Source organism: Sciurus carolinensis, chromosome 2, assembly GCF_902686445.1.
Source record: "Sciurus carolinensis chromosome 2, mSciCar1.2, whole genome shotgun sequence".
Lineage (NCBI taxonomy): Eukaryota > Metazoa > Chordata > Mammalia > Rodentia > Sciuridae > Sciurus > Sciurus carolinensis.
This window is the reverse complement of record NC_062214.1, coordinates 49,487,245-49,514,894: the sequence shown is the minus strand read 5'-3', so window position 1 is coordinate 49,514,894 and position 27,650 is coordinate 49,487,245. Positions and strand designations below refer to the sequence as shown.

At 41.8% G+C, this 27,650-nt stretch overlaps 1 protein-coding gene across 1 annotated transcript; it reads left to right on the top strand.

Annotated features, from left to right (window-relative positions):
* Positions 1-570: 570 nt before the first annotated feature.
* Vsx1 (visual system homeobox 1) lies at positions 571-6,839 on the top strand. The gene is made up of 5 exons (XM_047542059.1): positions 571-994; positions 3,226-3,304; positions 4,264-4,387; positions 5,267-5,447; positions 6,550-6,839. Exons 1-5 carry the CDS (start codon positions 571-573, stop codon positions 6,837-6,839), a joined length of 1,098 nt encoding a protein of 365 aa, XP_047398015.1.
* The last annotated feature ends 20,811 nt before the right edge of the window (positions 6,840-27,650 follow it).

The window sequence follows — 27,650 nt, the reverse complement described above, 5'->3', positions numbered from 1 at the left end:
GATTAGATAAAGTGCCAATCCCCTTTCCTCTTGGGGATTTCCAGAGAGGGTCTTCTGAGCTCGGGCAGTGGAGTTGGAGGGCTGGAAGAGATCATTTTAGCAGTAGTGGTGGGGATGTGTATAGGAATGGGACCCTAGATCTTATTGCGTGATTTGGTCCTGTCGGGGAGGTTTCGTGGCGGCCAGGAGTGGAGCCTCTACTAGAAGAGTCTGAAAAGGAGATGGCACTAGGTTGTGGAGCTTGCGGCTTTTGGAGGGACAGGCAGACACTACAGAGTCCTTGTTGTTTCCCTTTCCCTCCTCCCGGGATTGGGGGTGGGGTGGGTTAGGGGACAGCTGTAGAGAAGAAATGAGAAGGGAGTGATGGAAGGGACTGCAGCTGGGAGGGCGGCGACAAGGGGAGGGGACCTGGTGGCGTCCCCACTTCGCAAGATCCAAACGGTGACGCTGATTGGAGCCCTCCAGGCCCTCGTGCCCGACGGGCAGCCCAGGTATAGAAAGCATCTTCTGAGCTGAGCCTTCTCTGTAAAGGTAATCTACAGAGGATCTCACCTCGCAGGCTGAAAAGCCATGACCGGACGGGACGCGCATTCGGACGGGCGCACCGGCAGTAGGGCACTGGTGCCGGGCGGTTCCTCTACGGGATCGCGCTCCCGGGGTTTCGCCATCACGGACCTGTTGGGCTTGGAGGCCGACCTGCCGGCACCCGCCGGCCCCGGGCCAGGATCAGGCTGCGAAGGCCCAGCGACAACCCCGTGCCCGGGCCCCGGGATCGGTGGCTCCTGCTTAGCGCGCGGGGCTCTCCCACTGGGGCTGGGCCTCCTCTGCGGCTTCAGTGCGCAGCCACCCGCTGCTGCTCGGGCGCCCTGCCTGCTCCTAGCTGACATGCCGTTCCTGCCACCCGGGGGACCTGAGTCTGCTGCCCCGCAAGTCCCTGGCCGCCCACCGCCTGCGCTCAGCCGCCAGAAGCGCAGTGAGAGTGTCTCGACGTCCGGTAATCAGGCCCGCGCTTCCTGCCCCTGCCCCTGATACTGGTAGCTTTGAACCGCGCAAGGATAACACACCCTAGCCCCACTAAGGCCCCAGATTTCAGTGAATTTGGGATCCCAAAGGGAAGCCCTGCTGGGAGAGGCGTATTCGCGCAGCTACAACTACCCTTTGCTGAACCCCAAATCCCTGCCTCTCCTCCGGAATCTAATCCCTGAGTTGCTGCAGGGACGGCCACATCGGTGCCAGATTGAACCTTATAATGAGACCAAAAGGGTCTTGGCGCCGCAGGAGCGGTCTTCCGACGGCTTTTTACTTGGCGTCTGGGACCGGCGTGGGCCGGGAAGGCTAAGCCTGTCTTGTTCACCAGCAGTATAGAACCTGGTATTCTGAGGGTGGGCAAACATTTGCTGGGGTTGATTGAAACTAATTACGGGTGCTTGAAGTGAGTTGGGTCAGGAGACCTGGAACTGTCCGCCTTTTCGAGGTGCTGAATAAAGGGAGTCCTGGCTATCCCGCTGCTCAGCTCCTAATCCCAGTAAGAAAGAAAACAACCTCGCTGATTTCACAGCGTTTTGTTCGGAGCCCACCTGCTTCCTCAAAGAAGTAGAGATGCATTGGGGGAAAGAAAAGGAATCAAATTCCATAAACAACGAGAGCAAAGAATTGGGGTGTTGGGGGAAGGAAAAAGATAATTACATAAGAAAATGTAAGCCTAGTGGAAACTATTTGGAGAACCTAGAGCATCCAGGCAGCCAAGTCGAAAAGAGTACATTGTGTCTCACAAATAATAAAAGGAAGCATGCCAGATAAGCGGGCCGACGAGCACTCAGTCCTTAAAAGGACCTTATTTCTTGACTCTCTTTGTAAAATAAAAATGAAGCTCTCTATTGGTTGTTTCATTAAAAATTCAAAGGCCAGTCAGATGTGGTGACACACACCTGTAATTCCAGTTACTTGGGAGGCTGAAGCATGGTAGCACAGCCTGGACTACAGCTGTGCAATTTAGCAACACCTCAAAATTAAAAGGGGGTGTGGAATAGGAACATAGCTCAGTGGTATCTATCCCCAGGTTCAATTTCCAGGGCCCTCTAAAAAAATCCAGGATTTTTTTTTCTTCTATGGGCTCTGATAAAAACAAAAGGCAAAATACATCCTATCCTGTGAAAGCATTTCAGGAAGATCTAGAGCAGAACTGTCCAATGGATTATGATTATATGTTCAATATAAAATTCTATCACCTTAAAAGGAAAAACAGGTGAAATTAATTTAAATACTATATTTTAATCCAATATATACATATTTTATCATTTCAACGTAATTGACACAAAACTTTTATTTTTGGGCACTAAATCTTCTAAATCCACTGAGTATTTTATGTTTACAGCAGGTCTAAATATAACTAAATATAATCTTATGTGTCTAATGGTGACCAGATGGGACAACACAACCTAAATGCTATAACCGAAGCATAAAATTTTCTGATGAGCTAATTGATGTAGGAGCAAAACTATTATTATTTTATTATTTTTGACTTTATTTGTTTTTTGAATAATTATGTTTTTTTCAGGATGAATTTTACAAATTTCCTTTCCATCTAGATCTTTTGATACAATGGATATAAAAAGATAAGGCACAATAGAGTCACTTGAAATTTCAAATGCATCTACAAATCATTTGGGCCTACTTGTTAAGAATAAGTTTCCTGGATTCCAACTTTAGAGATTCTAAATTGGTACATCAGGCTAAGGTTGCAGAATCCACAAGTATTTTTATGTCACAAACCTCAAAACTTCTTTTGTGAAATCTTGCTGTAGAGGTTAAGATGAGAAGGTGGGAAGCAGAGGAAGGTATATGAATTTAGAGGCTATGGGGGAATAGAATATGCAGTTCATGACCAAGTAGCTTTGATTTCCATACAATCTGAGATTTGAATCTCATACCATTTTCTTTGTATGTGATCTGGAGCAAATTATTTAAGACCTCTTTGCCTTTGTTTCTTCATATGTAAAAATAGGATAATAATAGTAGCTACTATGCATTTTAAAATTTTTATGAAGAATAATTGAGATAATGTATGGATAGCGACAATGCCTAGAATCTGGGAAGTGGTAAAAATGCTAGCTCATATTGTTAAATACATTCCCACAGGTTCATAACTTCAACTCTCACATTAAAATCTAGGAAATAAAGTGAAAAATATGATCAGCTTTTGAGTCCTCTTTTTTTTGCCAGCAGATGAGGAAAGTCCCTCTGAAGACAGGAGTGACCTGAAGGCATCTCCCACTCCAGGAAAGAGGAAGAAGCGGCGGCACAGGTATAGGGTCAGGGTGTCCTTTCTGATCATCTTCCCCTAATGTGTATGGGACCAGCACCTGAAAATTTATGACTCTGAATTATAGCAGGCCCAGTGATCTCCTGGTTGGCAATAAAAAGGGCATAGCAACCATTTGCAGATAATTCTGCAATTCCCAGGAGGCTACAGAACAATCTTTGAACCACTTTAAAGACATGATTTTGTGGGTCTGTAAAATGGGTCTTCTCAGAAGAGTTGATGGAATTCATTAAGAAAGAGTTAAAAAAAAACAGATGCAATGGTGCAGGCCTGTACTCCCAGGTGGTTGAGGCCAGAGGATCCCAAGTTTGAGATTAGCTCAAACTTAGCAAGACCCTGTTTAAAAAAAAAGAATGGGGGGATAGTTCCTTTGGGTTCAATCCCAGTACTCGGGGGGGGGGGGGGAATAAACCCACAAGGTCTTGGATTCAAACACCAGCACACACAAAAAACAAAAACCAAAACCAACCAAACAAACAAACAAAAAAACCCAAAAAACAAAAAACAAAAAGCTAATAAAAAACAAGCAAGTAAAACAAACAGCTGAAGAATTCTGCTATCTTTGAACCAAGACTTTGCAGAGGCTAATCATTCAGCTGTGGAATGAGGGGGCTTTTTTTTTTTTTGTGGGTGGGGGGAAGAATACAGGGGATTGAACCTGGGAGCATTCTACCACTAAGTTACACTTCTAGCCCCTTTTTATTTTTTAGTTTGAGTCAGGGTCTCCAGTAAGTCACTTAGCGTCTCACCAAGTTGCAGAGGCTGGCTTCAAATTTTTGATCCTTCTGCCTCAGCCTCCAGAGTCCCTGGAATAAAAGGTGTACTCCACCACTGCACAGCATGAGGTGGTTTTTAAGGTGAGGACTGGAAGGGTTAAGGCAGAGAAACCTAATTTCCCCTGTGGACACATGCTCATACACATATTTTGGGGCTCCCCACAGGACAGTTTTCACGGCTCACCAGCTGGAAGAGCTGGAGAAGGCATTCAGTGAGGCCCACTACCCTGATGTGTATGCTCGGGAAATGCTGGCTGTAAAAACTGAACTCCCTGAAGACCGAATTCAGGTATCTGGCATCCCCTTTCTCCTTCCCAAAGATACCGAGTGAACATGTCATTCCCACACACAGTGAGCCAACCCATAGCCACTTCTAAATAGCCCAACACAGTCCCCTTGGCTCCAACACTGAGGATCATTTAGCTAAAGGCACAGTAAGGTTCCCTCTGACACTCATGCTTTTTCTCAAAATGTGTACTGAAACTAGAACCTACCTGAAGACACATGGCTAAACAAAGAAACAAACTCTCCACCTTATATCCTCAAAGAAATCAACATATATAGCCCCATGTGATTGTTCTATACTTTGTGTTGTCTCATGTCATATATATATATATATATATATATATATATCCTTGAATATTCATGTGTATGTATTTATATGTACTCATATGTGCACTCACATTTACACAGAGAATTTTGTTCTTTGTTTTGTCAGATTTGGCACTAACTTTTTTAACAGACTATATTCAAGAGTATCCTGTTATTAACAAAATATTCTTCATGATAAATATCAGCAGTTATACAATAACTTAAGATTAGATTGGGTCACTCCCCAGTGGACTCTTTCCAATTCATCACAAACATTTAGAAAATGCTGTAGTCAACCTGTTTACACAATGTGGGAAAAAGTACTTTGCTATTGTTTTTATCATTACTGACTCATTGGAAAACCTGAGTGGAAGTGAGTCACGCGTTATCCCCACCATGCTGAATTTCTGTGGGGTTGGAGGGAAAGAGGACATACTCCTAAGAAGTTCCGGAAGCGTTGCATTATGGAGGAGCGTTGGCTCTTTTTAGTTCAGGGACACGCTTCGGCTTCTCCAAGTGTCTCTCTTCACTCTCTCTTCTTGTATGCCCTTCTGTCTCCTTTCCTGCCTCCATCCAGGTCTGGTTTCAAAACCGGAGGGCCAAGTGGCGCAAGCGAGAGAAGCGCTGGGGCGGCAGCAGCGTGATGGCTGAGTATGGTCTGTACGGCGCGATGGTGAGACACTGCATCCCGCTGCCGGACTCAGTGCTCAACTCCACGGACGGTGGCCTGCGGGGCTCCTGTGCGCCCTGGCTCCTGGGTAAGCAGGAGAAGCTCACCTGTGGCAGAGATGCTGGGCGGGGGTTCCCATAAGGTCAGATATTTGCGAACGAAGCATCAAACACATGATCAGATTAAGGGTCAGACTCTTCTATCTAATTTCTATTTAATTACAAGGCTCAGGGCCTGGAAGATTGTCTTATTTTACATAGAAACTGTGGAGGCAGTGTGTGGAAAGATTCCATTGGTCTGTTTGCCTTGGTAAACCATGTATTTTGGATTTTAGAGTGGACTAATATACTTCCATTATGTTTTCAAGTATTGAATGCTATTAAAATTTTTAGTAAACATACAGTTTAGGGCACATGGTAGTTGAAAATAGGACAGCTCAAAGCAGTGAAAAGCTAGAGACAATCAATAGTGGAGTCAGGGGTTTGGGTCCCTGATCCTAATTCTGCTTTTAACAACCTGCCATGTAGCTTTTCTGTTCCTCCCACCTCCACACCACCACCTCTGAAATAGTCTCTACTAGAGATGTTCAAACTTTGAGGCTGGGTGGTCTCAGGAGACCAAACCTGATTACTCTACTGTAGCCGGAGAGGAAGAGACATGGGTCACAGCTTGGAATAATGAATCACAAGATAAGCAACTGGGGTCAGAGTAGTTAGGGGGATCGTGGTGGTATTGTAGGTTGTGAAGGAGTTGTCTTTTTTCAGCAAGGACTTTCTGAATACCCACTTGCCAGGTACTAGCTGGAGAACCAATGATTAATATAGTCTTGATTTTGCCTTCAGGGCTAGAGAGACTATCAGGGAACCAAGTCCAGTCATCTAAAATCACAAATGCAGGCAGGGGAGGGTGCTTGCTGGTATCCTCAGTAAAAGAAAATGGGTTCATTTATCATGTTATCCAAGTAAAGACCAAGTCACTGTGTCATCCAAACAAAGCACCTTTGCAGATGTTTCAGTTGGCAGATACCAGTTTTCAACCCCTAACGGTGGGAGTCACCTACCTGTCTCTCCTGTAGGCTCCAGAGAAAGATACTGACAAGCATAATTCTAATGGAATTTACAAAACAATGATTTTTAAACATAAATTTTACACTGAATGTTAAAAATACTATTACTTTTTTTTTTTGCCAGGAATGCATAAAAAATCCACAGGAATAATAAGGAAACCAGAAAGTGAAGACAAGTTGCAAGGACTCTGGGGTTCTGACCACCTCAAGGAAGGTTCTAGTGATAGTCAGGCAGGACCCCAGAGAGGCTCGGACAAAGCCAGCCCTGAGAATGTCTTGGAAGATGTGGCCATCGATCTCTCCAGCTCTGCCAGGCAGGAGACCAAGAAAACACACCAGGGGGCCAGTACTCAAGGATGCTCTGACTCCACTGGGCTGGAGGGGCTCCAGCCAGGGAAGGTGGGAGACTTATGAGACCTACAGGTCCAACCCACAGAGGCTGAAATTGTGCTTATTTCTCACTGGCATTTTTCAAAAGACAAAAGTGGTCCAAGACAAATACTTTCAGTTTGATTTTCTTCTTATTGTGTCAGGATAAAATGCAGGACCATTTTGAGAGGACAAATGGATGATTTACGGAAAATTCCATTTCGTTCTAGAATGGAAACCATTTCTTAAAGGTACTTGAACCAATTAATTTGGTGTAAAAGTTTGATTCTCTTTCATGGAACATGAGCAGGCAAGATTGAAAACTCAAAAGAATTTACTGCTTGCTGTGCATCATTTGAGATGTGGTTCAGGATACTAGGTAGATAAATAGGGTAGGTCCTCACTCTAAATTAGAAAACAATTTTTTTTTAACTTCCAGAAGATCAGATGTCTTTACAAAGAAGACTCTAGAGGAACATATGAATGAGTTACATGGTATTTTTTCCTTAAAATCGGTGTTTGGACATTATGACGTTCATGTTAGGCAATAATTTTGTGTTCCAAGTGTCATTTGGTAGGCTATGCATATTGGAAGTCATAAACAACAAAGAAAGCCATTCTTCCCTTACTCTTCTGAAGTACCTGGGATGATATTGAAACAGCTGAATATCTGGAAACGGTTTCCAAAGTTCGGACCAGGCTTCTTGATCTTCTTAAATTTATGTTTAAAAGCACTTTAGTGACTTGGATTTCATGGACATTTCCTTTCCTAAATTTCCGTTGCCCCTTATTTATTATTTTAAAATAAACATTGTGTGGTGTGTTTGATTCTTAAGGTTCTTCTTCTATTACGCACGTGCTTATCTTCACTATTGCTGATTCCTGGATGAACTGTCTCTCCCCACTTGTCCTTTTTCAATCTCATAACAACCAAAGCATTTTATCCTTCAGACTGCAGCACTTACTCTGGGTTGCTTTGTAAACCACTATGGTGCAGAAGCCATATGTAATTCACCGTTTGGAGTTCAGAGCCCTGAGAGAGGTTCCATCTAATTGAGAAAATGCAGAGCTTCATGAAGAAGGCAGAGCAGAGGAAGGGATTGGGGAAGTACTGCTTTTGAGGGCTTTCTCTGGTACAGGAATCTATCAGGCTGGGTTTGGCAATTCCTTCTCTTGAGAGGAAAACATTGTCTCTTTTGATTTATTTCTGTCATGCTAGTTCCATACTATTGTGAAAATTAAATATCACTAATTACTTATTGTAGAAACAATAGCCCTGTCTATTTTTTTTTTATATTAATTCTGGCTAACAGAAATCATGGCTAAAGTCCCAGACAACTTCTGAGGAGCAGATGGTAAAGGAAACTCTAGAAGTTTCATCTTTGCTGTCTAGAGACTACTGCCCGGAATCGGAGCTCTGTAGCATACTTCTGCCTTCTGGCAGGTGTGCACACGTCTCTTTATGTTCTCTCTTCGGATTCTTGCTCCTGTTCCTGGTCTTTGGTTTATCTAGGGTTGAGTTTGAGAAGGGAGCCATTCATAAGACAAAGTATTGTGCAACCACTGGAAATTATAAGAATAAACCACATTTATTTATGTGAAAATCTGTGCACAAAATATTGGTAAGTGAGAAAAGTCCTAAATAAAAGAAAAAAGATCTAAGCGGATGTACGGAAGGCACCAGAAGTAAATACATAAAAGCAGAATGAAAATAAAATAAATAATGCCTGGTTCTGCACACACACAAAAAAATACAAACAATGGACAGATTTCTAGGCAACATTATAAAGAAAAAGGAGAAAACATAAAGTGACAAAAGAATAGGGGTAGAACCACTAATACAGATTAAAAAAAAATTAGGGTGTTGCTGTGTCATCCAGGCTTGTCTCAAACTTTTGGGCCCAAGCAATCATTTTGCCTCAGCTTCCTGAGTAGCTTGGATTACAGACATATGCCCTCTGTGTTCCCTAAGACTATTTTGAATGTATAAGAAAACCCTATACCAAGTGTAGTGACCCATGCTTATAATTCTAGCTACTTGGGAGGCTGAGGCAGGAGGATCACAAGTAGTTTGAGGCCATTCTCAGCAACTTAGAAACTTAGCCAGGTCCTGCCTTGAAATAAAAGTAAAAAAAAGTGTGTTTTTTTGGAGTGTGGCTCAGGGTATTGACCCCTGGGTTCAATCCCCAGTACTGCAAAAATGCAAACAAAACAAAACAAACAAAAAACCTCACCATTAATCACTGAGATATTCATTAAAAAGCTTTAAAAATCTCTTGTGTTCCAATCCACAGATATTCTATTACAAAGATAAAATACACAAATGGATATATTCTGGAAAATTACACATTGCTCACATTGTCTCCAAAAGGAGCATGAAATAGTAAAGATTAGTAACCAAGAAAGTCATAAAACCATTATACCATAAAATGACCCTGGATCTAGATGGACTTATATGTGAAGTCTTGAAAGTTAAGGAAAAGATCATTTTTATGTATGTAAGTTATTCATGAACCAGAAAGGATAGACAGATTTCTAACTCTAACATAACCCTGATTCCAAAGCCCAACAAAGAAAGCACATTTCCTCCACCCCAAACTCTATCTATTCCATTAATAAAAATATGAAATTCCTAAATAGCTATCAATATTTGGAATTCAACAGTATATTAAAAACTATCTTGATTATCTATCCCAGGAATACAAAGATCTACCACAAGAATGCAAAGATTTAATATTGTGAAAGGAAATTATAGTTATTAATAGGTCAAATAGAAAAATAAGCTTATCTTAATAGACGTTTAAAAACATTATCAACAGAAAAAAGGAGGGAGGAGAGGGGAAGAAAAAAAAAGAAAAGCATTTAATAAATTAAATCCCTATTTCTTTTAAAAAAATCCTTTAAAATGTAAGAAGGATCCTTTCTTTTTTATTGTTCTTTTTAGTTATACACGACGGTAAAATGTATTTCAACATATCATACATACATGGAGTATAACTTCCCATTCTTGTGGTTGTACATGATAAGGAGTTCCACTGTTCATATATGAACATAGGAAAGTTATCTGATTCATTCTACTGTCTTTCCCATTCTCATCCCCCTTCCCTTCCCCACACCCCACCCTGTCCAATCTGGTAACCCTCCACACCCCTCCCCGCTATTGTGAGTCAGCACCCACATATTAGAGAGAACATCCAGTCTTTGGTTTTTTGGGATTGACTTATTTCACTTAGCATGATATTCTTCAGTTCCATCCATTTACCAGCAAATGCCATGATTTCATTCTTCTTTATAGCTGAATAATATTCCATTGTGTATATGTATCACATTTTTTTTATCCATTCATCTGTTGAAGGGCACCTAGGTTGGTTTCATAGCTTAGCTATTGTGAATTGAGCTGACATGAACATTGATGTGGCCATGTCACTATAGGATGCTGATTTTAAGTCCTTTGGGTATATGCTGGGGAGTGGGATAGCTGGGTCAAATGGTGGTTCCAGTCCAAGTTTTCTGAGGAATCTCCATACTGCTTTAGAAGGACCCTTTCTTAAGAGAATTTATTTTAAAACAGTGTCTTAATATTTTATAATATATATATGTATATATATATATATATATATATATATATATGCAAGTGTGATGCATAAATATGACATAAGAGCATAGTGTTTGAGGTGGCTCTATCACCTTCCAGCTATGCGACCTTGGATGAGTTACATGGCCTATCTTATCTAGTCTCTCAGTTTTTCAACTGTAAAATAGAAATGATAATATAACACTCATTTTTATGAAGTTTAAATGAGATGACAGGAGTAAAGTACCTGACTCAGTTTCTTTTGTAACAAAAAGCAAAGTAAATACTAACAATTATTACTACTACTATTATTTCTATTAATATTAAGGATCAAATAAACAAGCTTGTTACCATTATATTGTTTAACTATATGGGACTAAGTAAATTATGAACCTATAATTTGTTGGAATGGTCTACATGAATAACATTTAAGAAGAGTCGTAGAAACACAGCAAATCCACCTTAAGAGTAGGACTGGGGTGCAGTGGTGCAAGCCTGTAATCACAGTAACTCAGGAGGCTGAGGCAGGAAGAATGCCAAGTTTGAGACCAGCCTCAGCAACTTAGAGAGGCCCTAAGTAACTTAAAGAGATCCTGTCTCAAAAATTGATTAATTAATTAAATAAGTCTGGAGATGTAATTCAGTTGTAAAGGACCCCTGGTTTAACCTCTAATACAAAACAAATAAACAAACAAAAGACCAGGTGTGTGGGGCCTGCTCTTCTCCTGGAGGTGGAGACCTTCAGGAGCTCAGGAACATCATCAGCAACCTAGGTAGTTCTGTCCTTCTGTCTGACATTCCTAGACTTTGTCCCTCAAACTTGTCCCTGCAAAGTCACTGGACACACCTGAAAGACCAGACATCACAAGGATGGCCATATATCACCTCCACTTCATTCTCTGAGTAACCCCACCCCGGCAAGCCTCCTTATACTCCTCATTGGTTAGATCAGCATGTCGTGTTCAGGTCTAAACCAATTACCAGCCAAGTAAGCAGAATTCCATGTTTGGTTTAGTCCAGTCAAAACTCACTTCTGGGACTGGGTGTGACTCGGCCCCCTCATCAAGGCCCCTGTTAAACAATAACTAAATATATTTGGACTCCCTACTGCAAGTAGAAAGTGGGAGTGACTGGTCCAACAGGTTTGTTACATGCTGGAGGTAAAATAAGAGTATGCTGTATTAACAAAAGAAAAAAAGAAACCTGTATATAAACACTAGAATATAGATGAAAATCCTTTAAAATATTCCTGCATTTATCTTGGGATGGTGAATAAAGGGATACTTTTTGTCTTTGTTTTCATAATTTGTATGTTTTGAAAAATTAGTAGGTGAAATAATAAAATAATAATCTTAATATTATTTAAATATTAATACTACTTTCTCAATTAGGATCAAGTTTGATCACACAGGACCAAAAAAATTTTCTTTAAATAAAGGCTTTTCTAAGTGCAGTGTGCTGGAACTTGGGGTGTAGCTCGTGGGTAATGCAGGCCCAGTAAGACCCTGGTGTTGGTCAGGGTGAGGTTGTGTGTGTGGTGTGGGGAGGAGGGCATAGTGTGAAATCTTTTCAGATAAAATATCTGTACTTCACCTGTGTCTCCTGCTTGGTTCTCACAGTGCTAAGTTACTGAGGCTGGCCTTGAATTTTTGATCTTCCTGCCTGAGCTTCCCAAGTCACTGGGATTCAAGATGTGTGCCACTGCACCTGGCTAGCAATGAATTTTTGAAAAACACAAGCCAGTCTTTCATAGAATGTCCCTTCATTTTAGGGCTGTATAATGTTTATTCATGGTTGTACATTTTTGGTGGGAATGCCACTGAAGTGAGCAGCTAAAGGGTTTAAAAAGATTGACTCTGGACTGGGTGGTAACTCACAGGTAGAGAGCTTTCATTGCATGCATAAGGACTTGGGTTCCATCCCCAGCACTCTAGAATAAATAAAATAAAGTAAAACAAAGATTGATGGCCAGGCATGGAGGTGCATTCCTTAATCCCAGCTACTCAGAAGGTTGAGGCAGGGGGATTTCATATAATGATTTGATATAGTCTTTTTTAAAATGAAGGGAATTAATTGGCGTATATTTTGGAAGTAAGCAGGCTTTCCAATTGTTTTTCAACTCCATTGAGTGGGCCAAGAATTTGGAAAGGCTATGCATGGTTTTGGAAAGAATCATTTCTGTCTAGGACATCTAATCACTCTCCACCTATTCAGGCATTTAGCAACTTGGTGTTGTAAGCATTCACTTAAAAAAAAAAGTGCTAGGGATTGAACCCAGGGCCCCACACATGCTAGGCAAGTGCTCCACCACTGAGCTATGTTCCTAGCCCCAGAGTCCACAGTCCTAATCTTTCTGCTCTATGTTCCCTGTTGCTGAGCTCATGCTGAGCATGTCCAGACTCTTCCCAATCCACTGCTGCAGCTGCTGTCGAAATTCTTGGGACCTCACTTTGGAAGCTGAGTAAGATTCCTCAGGGGTTGAAAAGGTTTTCAGAGTCCTGGGGATGGGAGCAAGGCTTTGTCCTGAGTACAGCGATTTCCCTGCTGTTATAGCAGAGACCTGTCATGGAATACTCTCCCTATTTTCTTATTCTTTTAAATATTTTTTAAGTTGTTGATGGACCTTTATTTTTATTTATTTGTATGCAGTGCTGAGAATCGAACTCAGTGCCTCACACATGCTAGGTGAGTACTCTATCACAGAGCCACAACCCCAGCCAATACTCTTCCTATTTTCTAATTTAAACTTCTGCTCTTTGAGGAGCATATTTACAGTACCAATTTTTGACTGATTATTGATTTTATCAGAGTGCACACCAACTCCACCACACCCTGTTGTGGTGTAGGATTACTAAGTTTCGGATCTGAGTGTCCCCCAAAGGCACCTGTGTTAAAGGCGTGGTCACCAGTTTGTGGTGCTATTCAGAGATGGTGAATCCTTTAGGATATGGGGCCTAGAGGAAGTAAGTTAGGTCACTGGGGGCATGGCCATGAAGGGGTTATTGGGAGTCTGGCCCCTTCCTCTCTCTCTTTTTGCTTCCAGGCTACCATGAGGTAAATAGGCCTCCTCCACCATGTGCTTCTGCCATGATGCACTGTGTTGCTACAGGCCCAAAGCAATGGGGACAAGCAGCCTCAGAATGAAACCTCTGAAACCATGAGCCAAAATAAATCTTTCCTTTTTGTGAGTTGATTATTCCAGGTATTTTGTCACAGCAACAGAAAGTTGACTATCACAGTCATCTTCAGTGAAATCCTCTAATGCTGCTCAAGTTTGTTTCTCTGGAGAATTTTTCACATAGCTTTGATCTGCTGAAATAAGCATGCCAATTTTCCTTTGTGATCTTTGATGGTCACAATTACCAGTCTCCTCCTTGTAGGGCTCACAGAATGCAAAGAATTCAACAACCTTAGAACTGAAAACACTGACTTCACAGTTTATTATATTCTTTCTCATGTTTGTTATCTAGTTAAGAGAATAAAACCACATTCATGACAACTAGGTCCAAGTAACAGAAGCAGAGAGCTACTTGTACAGAAACACCTCCCCTTATTATTATTCTGAACTGCTTCCACTCAATAAGAAAAGGGAACTATAAATCCTTGGCGTATGTTCCAACTTTTCTGTACTTTCTGATTACCAACTGGTAATAAGTCCATCCAAGGCCTCTTTTTCCTTCTTTCCATCTTAAATGTCAATTGGCGCCACCTGCTGACAAGCACGGTTAATATGCGCTTACCTTGATTCGACTTACTATCCGTTTAAATTTACCAGTATTCTTGTCCTTAGAGGAATTTCTTTCTTTTTTTTTTTTTTTTGCGGTGCTGGGGTTTGAACCCAGGGCCTTGTGCTTGCCAGGCAAGCACTCTACCAACTGAGCTATCTCCCCAGCCCCCTTAGAGGAATTTCTATGTTTTTCTAAGTCAGGTATTCTAACTCACTCTCAGAATCATCAGTCATGGTAATTTCCTCTCTGAGCCCTGATCTCAACCCAGACCTTGATGTCTTCGGTCACATAATTGTCTGGTTTTCCATCCTTCCAGGTTTTGCAGTTTGTTCGGTCTCACTGACATTTTAGGGCTCTTCTTTCAAGGATCACCTACACTACACCTTTTCTTTTAAAAAACAATTAATTGCTGGGCACTGTAATCTCAGTTACTTGGGAGGCTGAAACAGGTGGATCACAAGTTTGAGGTCAACCTCAGCACTTAGTGAGATCCGTCTCAAAATGAATAAAAAATGAAAAGGACTGAGGATGTAGCTCAATGACAAAGTAACCCTGGTTTCTATCCCTAGTGCCAAAAAAAAAAAATAAATAAAATTAAAATTAAAAATTGATTACAATTTTAATTCACAGAGTATTTATGTTTATGGTGTACAATGAGAGGTTTAAAAATATGTATATATTCTGGAATGGCTAAATGAAACTAACATATGCATCATCTCCCATACTTAATCATTTTTTTTCTTGTAGTGAGAACACTTGTAATCTAACCTTAGAGATTTTCAGAAACAAAATCTCTATTATTATATGTTGTTATTGGCTGTGATCACTATGTTGTATAATGGATCTCTTAAACTCATTCCTGTGATCTCACTGATATTTGCTATCCTTCTATCAGCCACACCATTTCCCTTCTATTTCTCTCTTCAACACACTTCCAATTTTGTACAATGGCTAAAATTTCACTCGATCCTGAGCAAAGGAACTGGGATGCTGTTGAGTATGTCTGTGTGTGTGTGCACTCGCACATACATGCATGCAGTGGGGAGATCATCTGGGATCTCTTTTAATGTCATTGATAGGAAGCTCTTGGAGGACCAAGGATTTCATAATAATTATCAGTTAAGCCCAGTATTGCAAGAGAGTGTGCTTGTATTCATTTATTCTCCAAGTAATATAATGAGAAGTCCCTCTAGAAATTTCTGGTGGGGACATTCCTGTGCCCCATGTCACATCTTCTCGGACATCTTTTACTCCAGCCATTGCTTACAATGACCAGTCCTCTTCCTGACCAGGGTTTCTCTGACTTTGAGATATGGATGCCATGGGAGCTTGTCTGAATGATATAGGAAAACTTCCTTGCAGGGAGTCCGCAGCACATGAGAGACTCATGAATAGCAGGGTAAATTCCTGTAATAAACGGTCCCCTCTCTACCCCCATGATGGAGAACTCTAAAATCATTCTGTACAAACAACATAAAGGTTCTGGTGGGTCCCAGCCCTAGTTGCCCATGGAGGTGACAAACTGGAAAATGAGTCCCTAGTTAGTGTTCCTTCCTGTTTTACACTCCTCAGTTCCTGAATCCTTTCCCTGGTTCACCTCCCAAGCCAAGCCACCTGCCCCAAAGACACATCTCAGACAAAGATGGGCTAGGGGATGGGAAGAAGGGTGCAAATGGGGTAGAGGGTAAATGGTAGGAGGATCCATAATCCTACCCATGATAGAAAGTATAGTGGAATCTGAAATGACTATCTTAATGACCTAAAATTCCATCTGCACACAGAAACTGGTTTTACTGAATTCTGTTTTGTAGACCAAAAATCCAATCAGTCACTTTTGTGAATCCCCCACACTGAAAAAAGTTAAAAACTGTCCTAAATATTAAAAAGATTATAGGACACTTCTTTTGATTCTCTCATCACCTATGCTCTTGTTTGGGATTTTGCCTATATCTTGTTTCTCTGAACCCCATGATACAAGCATTCATTATTGCTATAATTTTCTCCTATTAGTGTTTGTTTAAACTCACCCATTATAGTGATTTCCTTGCTCATTGTCCTTCTTCCATCTCATGTCTTTGTTTGGTGATCATTTCTCTTCCTTCTGAAGTAATTTTGTTTTTCAGTACTGAGGACTGAACCCCAGGGTGCTCTACTAGTGAGCTACATCCCAGGTCTTTTTATTTCTTATTTTGAGGCAGGGTCTTGCTAAGTTTCTGAGAGTCTTACTAATTTTCTGAGACTGGCCTTGAACTTGTGACCCTCCTTCCTCAGCCTCCCAAATTGCAGAGATTATAGGCTTTTATTATCATGCTCAGCTGAAGTAATTCTTCAGTGAAGCTCTAGAGTGAGGAACCCTACTAAGTTTTCTTCTGAAAATGTATTTTGTACTTCTTCTGGGGGAGATAATTTCAGTAAATAAACTCAAGATTGAAAATTATTTTTCTGGAAAACTTTGAAGTTATGTCTCATCTTCAGCTATCAGTCTAATCCCTATTCTTGGGTAATCTGTCTCCTCTCTTTGTTTTTAAGACCTAAAGCTCATGTGCAGTTTTTGACAGATTCACTAGGATATGTACAGGTGACAATTTAATTTTTATTTAATTTGCTTGGAACTCATGTACTTTCTGAGTTTGAGTGTTGTCTTATTAATTGTGGAAAATTTGCAACTTTTAACTCATTGAATATTGCCTCTCTGCAGTCTCTCCTCCTTAAGCTCCAAATATGTGTATGTGTGTGTTCTATACCAAATGTCTTGCATCCTCTTTTCCAAATTTTCTATCCTTTTAACTCTGTGCTATATTTTCTCTTTAGTGGGAAATTTATTCATAGTTATTAAATAAGGCAAAGTAGAAACACATCCAATGATCTTATTTTATATTTTCCAACTTATCATCCTTGTTTATTCCTTATGCACCCCATCCATTCCTCTTCTCCTCCTTTGCCTTTATTTTCTCCTTTCATGTTTATTTATTTATTTGTAAATGAAAGTCATTGCAAAGAGACTGAACACCAAGACCAAGTGGGACCAGTGTTCCTGAGAGTATCCAGATATATTTTTCCCATATTTTTTATTGGTGCAATATAGTTTCATAAAGAATGGTGGGATTTGTTGTTGCATATTCATACATGCACAAAATACAACAATATAATTTGGCTAATATTATTCCCCAGTATATTTTCTTTTTTTTTGAGACAGGGGCTCACTATGTGGTCCAGCCTGGCATTGAACTCTTGGGCTCAATTGATCCTCCTGCCTCCATCTCCTGAGTAAATGGCTATGCTCTTTTTCTTTTTCCTTTTTTTTTTTTTTTTTTTAAAGAGACAGTTGTTTAGTGCCTCCCTAAGTTGTTGAGTTGCTGAGGCTGACTTTGAACTCGTGATCCTCCTGCCTTAGCCTCTGGTCTTTTTCCTTTTTTATTTGATCAACTTTTGTTCCATTTCTTTCACAAATGGTTTGAGAGTTATATACCCTTTTGTGTTTTCTAAGAATTGTGCATAAATTTTAAACTACATACATAAGCATATGTTTCTACCAACACCTAGGGTTACACAGCATTTTTATCATTCCTCCATCCAGGTGAGAGATTTTGCATAGTTTTGCTCTATCTGTATTTCTCCCACACAAAAAAGTAGCTTTAGATGCAACTCCTAGAAGAAAATATAGGGTCAACATTCCAGCAGATAAGCACAGACAACGATTTTCTCAAAAGGACCCCTAAAACTCAGGAAATAATGCCAAGGGTTAATAAATGGAATGGACATCAAATTAAAATCTTCTGCATACCAAAGAAAACAATTAGGAATGTGAAGAGAGAACCTACAGAGTGGGAGAAAATCTTTACTAGCTACTCTTCTGACAGAAGATTAATATCTAGAATGCATAAAGAACTCAGAAAACTTTATACCTAAAAATCAAATAACCCAATTAATAAATGGGAAAATGAATTAAATAGACATTTCTCAAAAGAAGAAATATAAACAACCAACAAATACATGAAAAATGTTCAACATCATTAGCAATTAGGGAAATGCAAATCAAAACTGCACTGAGATTCCATTTTATACCAGTGAGAATGGCAGTCATCAAGAATAGAAATCATAAAAATGCTGAAGAGGATATGGAGAAAAAGGAACACTTTTACACTGTTGGTGAGACCTGTAAATTAGTATAACCGCTATGGAAATCAGTGTGGAGGTTCCTTGAAAGGCTAGGCATGGGACCACAATATGACCCAACAGTACTACTTCTCAATATTTATCCTAAAGAATTAAAGTCATCATGCTATAATAATGCATGTATACACATGTTTATAAGCAGCACAATTCTCAGTAGCCAAACTATGGAACCAATCTAGGTGTCCATCAATAGATGAACAGATAAAGAAAATGTGGTATATATTCGCAATGGAATTTTATTCAGCCATAAAGAAAATAATTTCATTTTTGTCATTTACAGGAAAATTAATGGATCTAGAGACCATTATGTTAAGCAAAAAAAAAGTCAAAAAGTTGAGTTGTATGTTTTTTCTCATATACAGATACTAGAGAGGAAAAAAGAAAAGAAAGATGGGGGTGGGTCTCATGAAAATCAAAGGCAGATCAGTAGAGGAAAGGGCCCAAGGGGTGGGAGATGGGATGGAGGGAAGAAGTGCTGGGAGTGATATTGAACAAATTATTTTACATTGTGTATTGTATCCTTGTTTGAATATGTAACAACAAATTCAACACTGTGTACAACTGCAATGCACCAATTTAAACAATGTGGGGTAAAAATAAGATTTAAGGGGACAAAAAAACAGTAGCTTTGGGGCTGGGGCTGTAGCTTGGAGGTAGAGTGCTTGCCTAGCATTCAGGAAGCTCTGGGTTCAATCCTCAGTACCATTAAAAAAAAAAAAAAAAGTAACATTTGATGTCAAATACAAAACTTCACCACCAGGTGGAAGTGTTGGCCAATTTAACGTTTTCTTAAAATTACTGCAAGGAATTTGGTTGATGATATTAGCTCCTGATCAATAAATAAACACCCTCTTGGGTCCCCACCTGGTGTCTTGAAAGTAAGGGCATGCTTATTCTCATAAACATGATTGACCCCAGAGAGCAATCCAGTGCTGGGGATCAGCACAAGCTTAACTGCCTTAGTGGTTTCTGACTAACGTATATCATAAATCCTCACCTTGGGTTTGAGCTGAGAGGCTGGGAGGCCCATATGGAAGTTCCTGAGGCCACAGGAAGATATGGTGATTGCAGTTTCAGTTGCCTTTGCCTCTTCTGGGAGGGCGGTGGGGCTACAGCTCATATCTACCCAAACACCCAAACACTGTTTTCTGGTTTCTTTACCACTGAGCTTTACCCCAGTCTTTTTTATTTGCTATTTTGAGACAGGGTCTCTCTAAGGTGCTAAGGGGCTCTCTAAGTTGCCCAGGCTGGCCTGGAACTTGAAATCCTCCTGTCTCAGCCTCCTACTGAGTTGCTGGGATTTTGGGCATACTACACCACACTTGGCTGCCCTTGTGCCTCTTATTATGGAGGAACAAAGAAACCAAGGTAATTATTGCAAAACAAGCCTCCAAGTGATATCTGCTTGAAGGTTAAGACAGTTCATCTGGCTCCAAGTCCACATAAGTGACAGGTGGGGGGCATCAGTGAGCACAGGACCTTTGGTTTAGAATGAATGGGCTAGTATGGGCTGCTGGACAATGCACCCACGGTACAAAACCTCAAGGGCCTTAACTGAGAGCAGGTTGTGTTGCTACTAGAGTGAAAGATTCACTCAGGGAGGCAGCTCAAGTGTCCAAGATAGGGGCGCAGCTTTTTAAAACACTTATGGAGAGCTAGAGTGGGTTAGTAAGAGTTGCCAGGGGCCTGGGGTATAGTTCAGTGGTAGAATGCATGCTAAGCATAGGCAATGCCCTAGGTTGGATCCATAGACCTACAAAAAAAGTACCAGGATCTGGTGTTGATGGCATTTAGTTAGCATGTTTCTAGAACTGATGCCACTGTAGAATCTGACTGCTCTGCATCCTTCAGTGCCCTCAGAACATCATAGAGTAAAACTGCATGACAGGATGTCCCATAGCTTCAGGAAGGACACTTGGTGGTCACTGGAGTTGGTCCTGGTTTTCATTTCCTGTTTCTTCCTACTCTTGATGGTAAATCTCTCCTGAACTGTGTACAGCTGTGGCTTAACTGCAGAGTAGAGAGTGATTTCTGCTCACCCACTGGGACTGGAGTAGTGTTGTATGGTGAGGTCCTGGGCATGTTGCAACTGTGTTGGGCCCTGACGGTGGAAGTGGATGTTCATACAGATTCCCCACCCTTCATGGTTTCGCCTTGCATTCCGGTTATTTGAACTGGTGTCTGCTCTATCCCCACCCTGACCTCCCTACAGATTGTGACATCATTGAGTGCAGGGATTAAAGCCAGTCCATCTTTGTTATGCCAAAGGCCCTCAGCTCTGGGTGTTGTGCACTGGATGGCCTCTCAGATATCCTGAGTCATGGAGAGAAATGTACAGGGTGGGGGAAGTGAGGGGTGAAAAGGACTGGAGGAGATGTGGGAAAGAAGAGTGGTTGGGAGCTGTGTAGTTCCTTTGGAGGCCACTGACCTCACAGTGACTGGATTTGGTGGCTCCACCCCAGGCCTTGTTGACTGGGGGAGGAATCTCCAGAGCATCTCCTCAATCAAGGCTGTTTCTTAGGTTAAAGAAAATTTCAGGAGGCCAAGGCTTTGGACTGATCTCCTCCATTGGGCCCCAGTGGACCAGACTAAAAGTAAAAATGGAGTCACTCATGCTAAAATTTGAGACCAAATTGAAACTAAGCTCTTTAGTTGACCTTCCAAGAAATCAAGATTAAAGAAATAATATCCAAATCTCCCCAAAACAGGAATTTCAGTTGGCCTGATAATGAAGTTCTCTCCACCTTAAAGTCCCCAATGAGCATCCTAATGTGAACCAGTTATTTCTCTATTTTTCTGTCTCCCTATCCTCACTTTTCAAGGAAAATAACTTTGAAATGACCAGTCTTTATCTTTATTCTTTGCTTTCATTCTCTTTGGTCTTTCTCTGTCTATAAAACCAAACTCCTCTGCTCCATCCATCAGAACACTTATTTTATTTTATGGGATGCAGTGTTGCCTGATTCTAGAGTTGAAAATAAAGCCAAATGACATTTTAGTTTTTAAATTTTTTTAAAAATTTGTTCTTTTTAGTTATACGTGACAGTAGAATGAATTTCAACATATCATATATACGTGGAGTAGAACTTCCCATTTTTGTGGTTTGTATATGATGTGTATTTACATATGAATATAGGAAAGTTATGTCTGATTCATTCTACTGTCTTTCCCATTTCCATTCCTCCTCTCTTCCCCCGACTCCCCTCTGTCCAATCTGGTGAACAACCCTCACCCCCATTATGAGCAGCATCCACATATCAGAGAGAACATTCAGCCTTTGGTTTTTTGGGATTGGTTTATTTCATTTAGCATGAATCTCCAGTTCCATCCATTTATCAGCAAATGCCATGATTTCATTCTTCTTTATGGCTGAGTAATATTCCATTGTGCATATGTACCACGTTTTCTTTATTCATTCATCTGTTGAAGGGCATCTATGTTAGTTCCATAGCTTATTGTGAGTTGAGCTGCCATAAACATTGACGTGGCTATATTGCTGTAGTAGGCTGATTTTAAGTCTTTGGGTTATATGCTGAAGAGGATAACTGAGTCAAATAGTGGTTTCATTCCAGGTGTTCTGAGGAATCCCAAAACTGCTTTCCAGAGTGGTTTCATCAATTTGCAGTCCCACCAGCAGTTTATTGAGTGTACCTTTTCCCCCACATCCTTGCCAACATTGTTACTTGTAGTCTTGAAAATTGCCATTCTGACTGGAGTAGGATGAAATCTCAGTGTAGTTTTAATTTGCATTTGTCTAATTGCTAGTGATTTTGAATATTTTTTCATCTATTTGTTGATGGATTGTATTTCTTCTGTGAAGTGTCTATTCATTTCCTTTGCCTATTTATTGAATGGGTTATTTGGGTTTTTTTTTCTGGTGTTATATTTTTGAGTTCTTTATATATCCTGGAGATTAATAATGCTCTATTTGAGGTGCAGGTGGCAAAGATTTTCTCCCATTCTGTAGGCTCTCTTTTCATGTCAATTGTGGTTTTTAAATTGCTGTAATTTTGTCATTTGACACTTGGGAGCACTGAGTGTTCCAATTCACCCAGTAATGTGGCTGGTAGGAGCTATGAAGGCAAATGGCAAAGGGGTCTTGGTTGCTGTACCCCAAAGCTGTTCAACCAATAAGCTCTGGGGGTTAAGGCCTGTGGCTCCTCCACTCACCAGCTGCCTAATCTCAGTGCACTTCTATCCTCTCTGAGCTCATTGGTTCACCGGTAGATTGAGGACCACAGCATCCATCTCTGGGGGTTGTGAGAGTCAGGAATCATCTCTGACTTAAACATCAGTCCTGAGATAGAAGACAAGTTCCAGATTCCCACAGAAACTCCCCAAGCCCATCCTACTTCCACAGCCCATGCCACTGGCTTGCAGCATGGGTGTGGCAGTGTACAGGTGTCCCACTAAAGTTAAATTGAAGAGTGTCTTGGAGGAGAAAAATGTCACCTGTGTTGCCCAGATGGTCTGCAGTCATCTCAGATCACCCTCCCATCCTTCCTTCCTTCCTGTTTTTCCCCACCACTACTAGGGATTGAACCCAGGGGTGCTTCACCACTGAGTTACATCTCTAGCCCATTTTATTTTTTATTTTGAGTCAGGGTCTTGCTAAGTTGCTGAGGCTGTCCTTGAACTTGCATCTTTCTGCCTCAGCCCCTGGAGCTACTGGGATCACAGGCATGTATCACTATGCCATGCCACAGTTGAGAGCCCCAGGAAGACAGCTGTGTAGACACAGGACCTGATGGGGCTCACCCCTCTTCTAATTCTGAGAGAGTTGATTATTGGCTGCCATCTGGGAGGCAACAGGGACAACCTTGGCCTTGGGCTATAACAGTCAGAAGAAAGGTCCCCACATGGCTGCTAGGGTAAATTGGACAGCAGGAAGTGCAATTTTGCACCATCTGGTTAGTTCTGAAACGCTTTATTTACACATAATCACTTCTCTTTATCCAACCTGAAGAGGAAACAGAAATTACATACCTCTCTATTTTGTTTTGCTTTTGGTCTGGGGTTATAGCTCAGTGGCAGGGTATTTGCTTAACCTGTGAGAAGTCCTGCATTCCATTCCCAGCACTGGGGTCCAGAGTGGGCGGAGTTCATTTGATATACTTTTATCACTGTAGAAGTATAGCAAGTTAGAGAGTGAAGGTGATAGAGTTATCACCCATGCACCCCCATGGCTACCATATAAGTGTTTTCTATTTCATCTTTCTCATTTATTCAACAACAATCTACTGAGTTTTTACTATGTGCTAGGATGGTTGTAGGTCTGGGGACCCAGCAAGATAACTAGTATTTCTTCTCCCTAAGTACTCCCTCCTATTAAAAGGAGAGAAAAAAATAAACAAAGAACTAATATATGTGCACTACAGAAAAAAAATAATAAAGTCAGGAATTAGGACTCAGGCATGAGGGGTTGAGGATGTGATTTTGTGAAGGTGATGAAGATTTCCTGGATAAGGAATGTTAGAGGAGACCTAAAGGAACTTGGGAGAATGGTCTATGTAGACATCTAGGGAAAAAGGGTCAGCACATGAAAAGTCCTGAGGAGGGAGCATGGTTTGTGGTTGGGAGACAGAAGGAGGCCACTGTAGTTGTAACTTGACTGAGCCAGGAAAGAGGAGGAAGAGATAGGATCCTGAAGGGGTTTATGAGGCTGAATCTGATAGGACAGCACTTCCCAAACTTTAATGTGCACACAGATCACCTGGGAATGTGTTAAAATTGCAGGTTCTGATGCAGATCTGGACTGGGGTGTGGCAGTCTGCATTTCTAAAATGTGCCTTGGTAATCCTTATGCTCCTGTGGACCACTCTGTGCTGTGTAGCAAGGATGCAGCTTTGCATGCCAGGGTAAGAATTTAACCTGTCCTCTGAGGGAACTAAGAAGCCTTTGAATTATGGTTTCAAGTTGCAAAGCAATTTTATCAGACCTGTGTGTGTGTGTGTGTGTGTGTGTGTGTGTGTGTGTGTGTGTTTTGTTGGGGGTGGAACCCAGGGTCTAGCACATTCTAGGCAAGTGTTCTACCTCTGAGATACATCCCCAGACCTTGACTGTTGTTTTCAAGCAATTGCACTGGCTGTTGGTTAGGCTCTAGAGGGCAAGGGTAGAAGCCATTAGAAGCCCACTGAATAATCAAAGGAAAGGGGGTGAAGGGGAGAGTACAAGCACTGTGTGTGATTTGGATAGGAGAGGGGAAGGGGGGAGGGGCCAGAAGCTGCAGATATTTTGCAGGCAATCACAGGGTTTTGCTGACTGATTGGGCATGGTGTGTGAGAGGAAGAAATCTAGGGTGACCAGGGTATACTCTGAAAAAAGAGAAAATGTGTGTTTTCCATTTTCTGACCTGACAGATACAGTGTTAATTGGACATTTGAATATGGGTCTGAAATTTGGAGGAAAGATCCTGGCTATAGATGCCAACTTGGAGAGTCAGAGAACAGAGAGCTGGCAGTTATCTCTTAGGCGGGTGGGAGTGCAGTGGGGAGGTTTGAGGGCTAAGCCCAGGGTCATTCCAACACTTTGAGGTCAAGGATATGAAAAGTAACCAATAAAGGAAACCGAGAAGCAGAGGCCAGTGAGGAAGAAAAGACCCATGCATTTTTGGTCCTAGTTGTTTTATCAGCTATCTATGACTGAGAAACAAAGCCCCTACCCCCAGCCATTTAGTGGCTTAAACAATATTTTACTATTTCTTACCATCTTGTGAATTGACTGGGAGGATCATTTGTGCCACTAGTACCTGGTACTAGAACATCCAAGATGGGTTCATTGTGTCTGGAAAATTAATGGTCCTGGTTGTAGGAGAAGGCAGCTCTGTTCTCTTGGTGAAGTCTCTACCTCCAGAAGGTGAGATCAGTTTCCTCACTGCATGGTAGCTGGGTGACAGCAGCTGGAGCTGCTGGGCCTCTCAGGACCTAAGCCCAGAACTCCAGAGCATCACTTCTGTCTGCCAGGTCCTATTGGTCAAAGCATTGAGGCTAGCCCAGACTCAGGCCAAGAAACCAGGTTCGTTCTCTCTCTCTCTCTCTCTCTCTCTCTCTCTCTCTCTCTCTCTCCCTCTCTCTCTCTCTCTCTCTCTCTCTCTCTCTCTCTCTCTATATATATATATATATATATATATATATATATATATATATATACAGTTGGTAGGGGGGGCGGTGAGGAGGTGCTGGGGATCAAACCCAGGGTCTCTCACATGCTAAGCATATGCTCTTTCTCTACCACTGAGTTACACCCCACTCCAGGTTTCTTGTTTTGCTGGAGCAGCAAGTCATCCTGTGTACACAAGGGAAGGAAGTATTGGTGATTATCTCTGGGACCACATGCCATGTTATGATACTTCCTCTATTCATAATTTTATATATTTGATTGAAACCAATAATTTAGGGCAAGTGGTATAACTGGAGATGCTGGTAGTTTTCTTTTTCCTTTAGTCAACCAAAAGCTTTTTTCTTTTTCTCTTCTTTCTTTCTTTTTTTTTTTTTGTGGTATTGGGGGTTGAATACTGGGCCACTCTACTACTAAGCTACACCCCAGAACTTTTGCCCTTTTCAATTTTATTATTTATTTTTTTTGAGACAGAGTCTTGCTAAGTTGCTGAGGTTGGCCTCAAGCTGATGATCCTCCTGCCTCAACCTACTAAGTTGCTGGATTATAGGCATGCATTGCAGCACCTGGCTCAACCATGTATTCTTTAGTAAGTTATTTTATTTGCTTAGGCTCTGTTTCCTTATTTGGTCCACTACAGGATTAACAATCAGAGGGGAATGGTAGCACTAAATAGCTGTTTTTTTTTTTTTTTTTTTTTTTTTTTAAGGCTTGCAGTTTCTGGCCAGTTTTTTTGTTTGCTTTTGTTTGCTTGTCTGTTTGTTTGAGACAGGGTCTCCCTATGTTGTCCAGACTTGTCTGGAATCAACTGATCCTCCCACCTCAGCCTCCAGAGTAGCTAGAGTAGCTGGGACTACAGCCATGGGCCACCACACCTGTCTTAGATAATTCTAAAACTAAATAGAAAATGCAGGTCAAGCTTGGCATAGTCTAGGGTACATGTTGTGCTAGCTATTTTAACTGCCTTATAAATCTCTATTCTCTGGCAGGAAGCTGCATTCTGCAGAGCTGGAGACTGAGGTAGAAGAAGCCCCTCTGAAGGCAGGCTCCTTTCCTCTGAAGCTGTCACAACTAACCAGAAGGAATTCTTTCCCGCCCAAAGAACTCAACAAACAGGTTTCCAAAATCCCCTTCCACTGTGTTTACCTTCTTTATTATGTGTTTACTTCTTGAGTGTTGAAATAGTCAAGGACCTGGTAGAGACAAGTTCCTTTCTATCCTTCTTGGCTCCTCAACAACAAAAGCACCAGCAGCTCTATTGAGCTTACTTTGCCTCATGCCAACCACTGGTAGACATTTTACAGACATTATCTAGTTTATTCTTTACCACAACCTCTGGGAAAGAGGTATTACTCCAGTTTTCCAGAAAAGGAAAATGAAACAGAGACGTTAAGGAACTTGCCCAAGGGCCCAGAACTAGAAATGACAGGGTTTCAACCCAGGTCACAGACGCTAGAGATTTCGGAGAAAATCTCCATCACCCCAATCAGCCGAGGTTTGCAGGAGCAAGCGTTTGTTTCCCAGTTACAACTTTTGCCCTGGGCAGGAAGTGACCCTATCAGGATTGAGGCCGGCAGGTGGTGATTTGAACATAAGGCCCTCAGACCACGGACCCAGTCCTCCACAGCTCTCTCTCTGACTTGAGGGTTTGTGCCAACTCATTCAGCTCCTTACCCCAGGGCGCTTAAGTGTACTTGGGGTTGGGGCACAGGCCAGCACCGCCCGGTTAAGTGTTCATTTTCAGGGGCGCAAAGAGCGATTGAAACTTTGGCTTCGCCTTCGCGGATGCTGAACTGACCAAACTTTGGCCCTTGGACTCACCTGTGCGTTTTGGTCGCTCCATTCACCAATGACTTACATTCCATGCCAGCTAATACCCACCCAGAAGGCTCCCTGCTCTCCAGGCCCTGAGCTTGCTCTCCCTATGCACTTGGCCCTGCTATTGCCGGCTTGGAGAAGCTGTCCGGCTTTAAACAGAAACCAAAACAGTCCGACGCCCAGAAGCGTCGGGGAGGAAGCGCAGACCAGTTGGGCGCAGAGCGGACACCTCTGGGTCCGGGAGCCAACTCAGCTCTGTGCTTCCTTCTAGCACCCCTTGCTCAGGCTACTCCCTCTTCCTTCTCAGGCCTCTGCTCCAGAGCAGGAGGAAAGGGGTGGGGACCCGGCGCGCTCAAACAAGCAGCTTCCGAACAGCGAGGAGTGGGTGGTGGCGGGAGGGCGGAGCAGGGGCGGGGCTCGAGGAAACTCCAAGTGGAGCCCCGA